The sequence below is a fragment of the Dasypus novemcinctus genome, chromosome 17 (genome assembly GCF_030445035.2).
Source record: "Dasypus novemcinctus isolate mDasNov1 chromosome 17, mDasNov1.1.hap2, whole genome shotgun sequence".
Taxonomy (NCBI): Eukaryota; Metazoa; Chordata; class Mammalia; order Cingulata; family Dasypodidae; genus Dasypus; species Dasypus novemcinctus.
The window spans coordinates 40,942,748-40,947,246 of NC_080689.1; the positions used below are offsets into that span (position 1 = coordinate 40,942,748).

General features: G+C 38.1%; 1 protein-coding gene across 1 annotated transcript; it reads right to left on the reverse strand.

Moving 5' to 3' along the window:
- Positions 1–2,463: 2,463 nt before the first annotated feature.
- Positions 2,464–2,931, reverse strand: LOC101432237 (ubiquitin). Its single transcript, XM_004458763.4, has one exon. The coding sequence runs from the start codon at positions 2,849–2,851 to the stop codon at positions 2,618–2,620; it is 234 nt and encodes a 77-aa protein (XP_004458820.1). The 5' UTR covers positions 2,852–2,931; the 3' UTR covers positions 2,464–2,617.
- Between the last annotated feature and the right edge of the window lie 1,568 nt (positions 2,932–4,499).

Below are 4,499 nucleotides of genomic sequence, written 5' to 3' on the forward strand. Positions count from 1 at the left end.
CTAAAGATCTGTCTCTCCCTTGAGCCAGGTATGTAGGCAAATGTAGGGTTTAAGCCTTGGATCTGAGCTATAATGAAAGATTTCCCTAAATTCAAACAAGGCCAGCAAAAATGCACAGAAGAATTTGGAATCCTTTGGAGAAATATAATCCAGAGTCACATGATATCTATCAACTTGTACACATGTTGGTTGGAACCTCAGATGCCAAGTTGCTGACTGGACTGACCCAAAAAGATACCTATTTAATTCCTTTTTCTATAAAAAAAACCCAAGGGTTAAAAAAGTCCCTAAAAATAGGGCAAAGTCTTCAAATTCCATACCTGAAACATTTCCAATAAAAGGTATTGAAACATAATTTAATCAGTGAACAGAGAAAAGACAGCACTATAGAAGGTTTTTGGGAGAAACTAGAAAATAACTTTCAACATCAATTGGAAGTTAAAGAAGGTGCTCATGTACAGTAACCCTTTCATCCCTTTTTGCCAGAAAAGGGAAACAAATTAGAAAATGGAAATTAGAATGAGAAATAAGCCCTTTATTTGAAACACAATACCTGACAGAACATTTTGAATGGTCTGTAGAACAAAAATAAGACAGTACCCAAAATAAACATGTGCCCCTGGATCAAACAGCTAGGTGTGCTCACTTCCCAACTACCTGACCACTGACAAGTACACTTGTAGATATTGCAAGCAGAAGAGATTCTGGGTAAAAGATGGTGTCATCTTACAAAAGAAAAACCAAGATAAAGAAAAATCCTTCAATTCAGATGAATGATGGTACTTCAAGGAAGGAGAAGGCACCCAATATCTTGCCTTACCTGTAAACTCTCAAGGTGAATTAATTATAAACGTACATGGTCATCCTCATCAAATCCTGGTAGATACAGTTGCCACTCTTTATGCATTCACCCTGCCACCTTTGCTCAACCTCTTCCTCAGAAGAGGTTTTAGGCATTTATAATGACTCTCAGATTTCTCCTATCACCAAACCTTTATCTGTGACCCTTGGGGTCTTCACTGAAAAATATCCCCTCCTGTTCTGTGATACCACCCCTGAAAAATTCAATAGGAAGCAACACACTTTGCAAATAGAATTATAATATTAAATGCTCACCAGAGAGATTATGTCTCGAAGTTCCAGAGAATTCCTTTATTCATAATCAAATTATGTCTGCACTGAATATGTCTTTGCCTTCTCCATTATATTTGATGCATACTGCAGATAAGGATCTTGACACTCTACCTGACAGTAATAGGGGATAAAAATTCTACTGACATAAAAAATTATTAGAGGATTTTGATTAGATCCCACTAAACCATTATCCAAACTTCCTCTAAATCACTTGAAGTCAGAAGCAAAGAAAGGATTCATACCTAAAGTTGAAAACTATATCTCCAAAGGTATTCTTATACCCTGTACCTGACCTTGTAACAACTCCTGTTATCCAACAGATGAGGGTGTTAATTTATTTGAGGCCTCAGGATTATCAACAAAATTGTTATCCTTCACTTTCTAGTAGTACCTAACTTGAATATTAGGCTGTCATCTATTCCTCCTGAAGTCACTTGATCACTGTAATGGAACTTTGAGCTGACTCTTCCAATGTGCCTTTAGACCAGGTGGGTCAGTACTTTTGTACTTTCATCTGGAAGGACAATATACTTGGACAGTCATGACCAAGGGATTCTATGAATTCCCTTCTATCTTTCCCAACTCACCAATCAAGACTTAAAAGACCTAAATTTCCCTTGTGATTCAGTACTGATACAATGTGTAGATGATCTCCTACTTGGTTCAGAGAACAAGGATGCCTTTAAAAAGGATTCCATTTACTTGCTTAATCCTAACAGAAAAGGGACATGACGTTTCAAGAGATAAATTACAATTTCACCATCACTGCAGTCCATTATTTAGGTCATGACCTATCTCTAGAAGTAAAAACTCTCTCTTCTGATAGACTGGAGATAGTTCAAACTTATTTTAGATCAAACAATTAAGAGGATTTCTGGGGTTAACTGGATATTGCACCAATGGGTACAATACCTCTTTAAGTATTAACTAATCTTCAGTCAAGTATCCTCTCCTTTGGGAGCCAAAACATGAATAGGTCCTCTGTAACCTGAAAATATGTTCTTCAACATCCTCCTTTCCTGGTCATCCCTTATTTTAAAAAGCTATTCATTGTATTTGTGTGTGAATGGACAAGTACTTGTAGTTTTAACTTAATTTCATGGGAACCATAAAAAACCCATCACTTACCATAGTCTTTCACCTTTGACCTAGTTGCAATGATTTATCCCCCTTGTTTTAGCACAATAGCTGCCACTGTAAAACTTAAGAAAATTTTTGCTGAACTAGCTCTAGCCTCCCTGATTGAACTCATAGTTTCTCATGCAATAAGACATTACTACTGACTGAGAACACATGACATTTTCATCCAATTGACTAACCTCTTTTTTTTTTTTTAATGCTACCATGCAACAAAACCTTTATTAACATTTTGAACAGGTTCAGCTATTACTGAAACTGGTAATTTCTAAACTTAAATTGGAGCAAATGGTTATAGAGCAGAGTAAGGCCTTCATTGGGCCTCTATGAATGCAAGACTGAAGACTTAACAGCCACCCCTCAGGCGCAGGACCAGGTGCAGGGTGGACTCTTTCTGGATGTTGTAATCAGAAAGAGTGCCGCCATCTTCCAGCTGCTTGCCGGCGAATATGAGCCTCTGCTGGTCAGGAGGGATGCCTTCTTTATCCTGGATCTTGGCCTTCACGTTCTCGATGATGTCACTGGGCTCCACCTCCAGGGTGATGGTCTTGCCGGTCAGGGTTTTTACGAAGATCTGCATTTTGACCTTTTATTGAAGACGGCTACACCACGAATCTCGCCAAGCCACCTCAGCGCCCCAACGCAGTCACTCCGCACCACCAGTCGCCTCTTGACTAACCTCTTGTGAGATTTCTGTTGCTCTCTCCCTCACATATTCACTACTGCAACTTCCTGAATCCTTTCTTCCCCTACCAGAGTAAGAAGAATCTCATGATTGTCTTATCTCAGGTAACTTTCTGTACCTCATTCAGATTTATTTGAAACCCTTATTTAGGGTCCTGGCCTAGTATTATTTGTTGATGGATCATACCTCAACACTGAGAGTAGAGGTCATCAAAGAGGATATGCTATCACTAACTTAAGTTCTCCTTTAAAATATAGTCCTCTACCTCAGGTAAAATTATTTCAGATGGCAGAATTCATTGGACTTACTACAGCTTATCAACTATTCAAAGACCTGAGAGTAAACATATAAACACCTGGCAGGTATTCTTTCAGAGTGGTACATGATTTGGGGATGTTTTGGAAATGAAGACGTTTTCTCATATCTGCTGGAACCACCATCAAAAATGGACAAATGAAGGAAAGTTTAGATGCTTCCTGCAGATGTGACTATTACAAAAATTGAGTCCGATGTAAAAAGAGATAACATGAAAGCTAAAGGAAAAGCTCTTACAGATCATTATGCCAAACAAGTAGCTTTAATGGAGGTTATGATTCTATCAAAGGATAAATCTCTAGGGGTATTCAAAAAAGAACATTATAAAATATCAATGTTTAGTCCCTGATTTTGGAAAAGAACAGTGGGAAAAAATCTGGTTATACCCTTCACCCTGATAGTCTATGGTGCTCTCAAGATGGTTGTTTGGTGGCAGCAGATGATTTCAAACAGGTAATTGCTAAATTTCTCCATGAAACTACTCATCATGGACAAATAGGCTACTATCTTAAATTAATATTGGTGGGGAAACTTTAAAATACAGCTGAGTTATTTTTGGGTTTTGTGTCATCACTTCACAACATAATCCCAGACAAGCTGTACAAGTGGGACATGCTCAGGAACTAAAGCCTCAAGAACAATTTGAACATCTTCTCATGCACTTTAATCAGCTTCTACCCTCAATGAAATCTGAATAAGTTTTAGTTATGGCATGTCTTTTTTCAGGATGGGCTGAAGCATTTCTTTAGGTAAAAGCTATAGTCCTTACAGTCACTAAAAAATGCTTGATTTTGTGTTTTCAAACTGGAGCATCCCAACTTGGATACCAAGTGATCAAAGCACACACACTACATGAGCCATTATAAAAGAACTCTGTTAGGCATTACCCCTTATTAAAAACTGACACTATCCTTACACCCATACTCTTCTACAAAGCTTGAAAGAACAAATGGCAGCCTTAAATTAAAATGAGCAGAACTTTAATAAGCCTTTGAGTCCCTTGCTCAAAGGTACCCCTATTATCTTTATGGCCATATCATCTACTCCCTCAGGGACACATTGGTTATCACTATATAAACTGGTAAGTGGAAGACCCACGTATTAGGGATTTTACTTCCAATACCAGACTCTGCCTTACTGTATGCAAACATGGTAAAATACTGCAAGGGACTCATGTTCTGTACCCAGTCCTATTATCAACAGTTTAAGGCTGCCACCCCATAATATT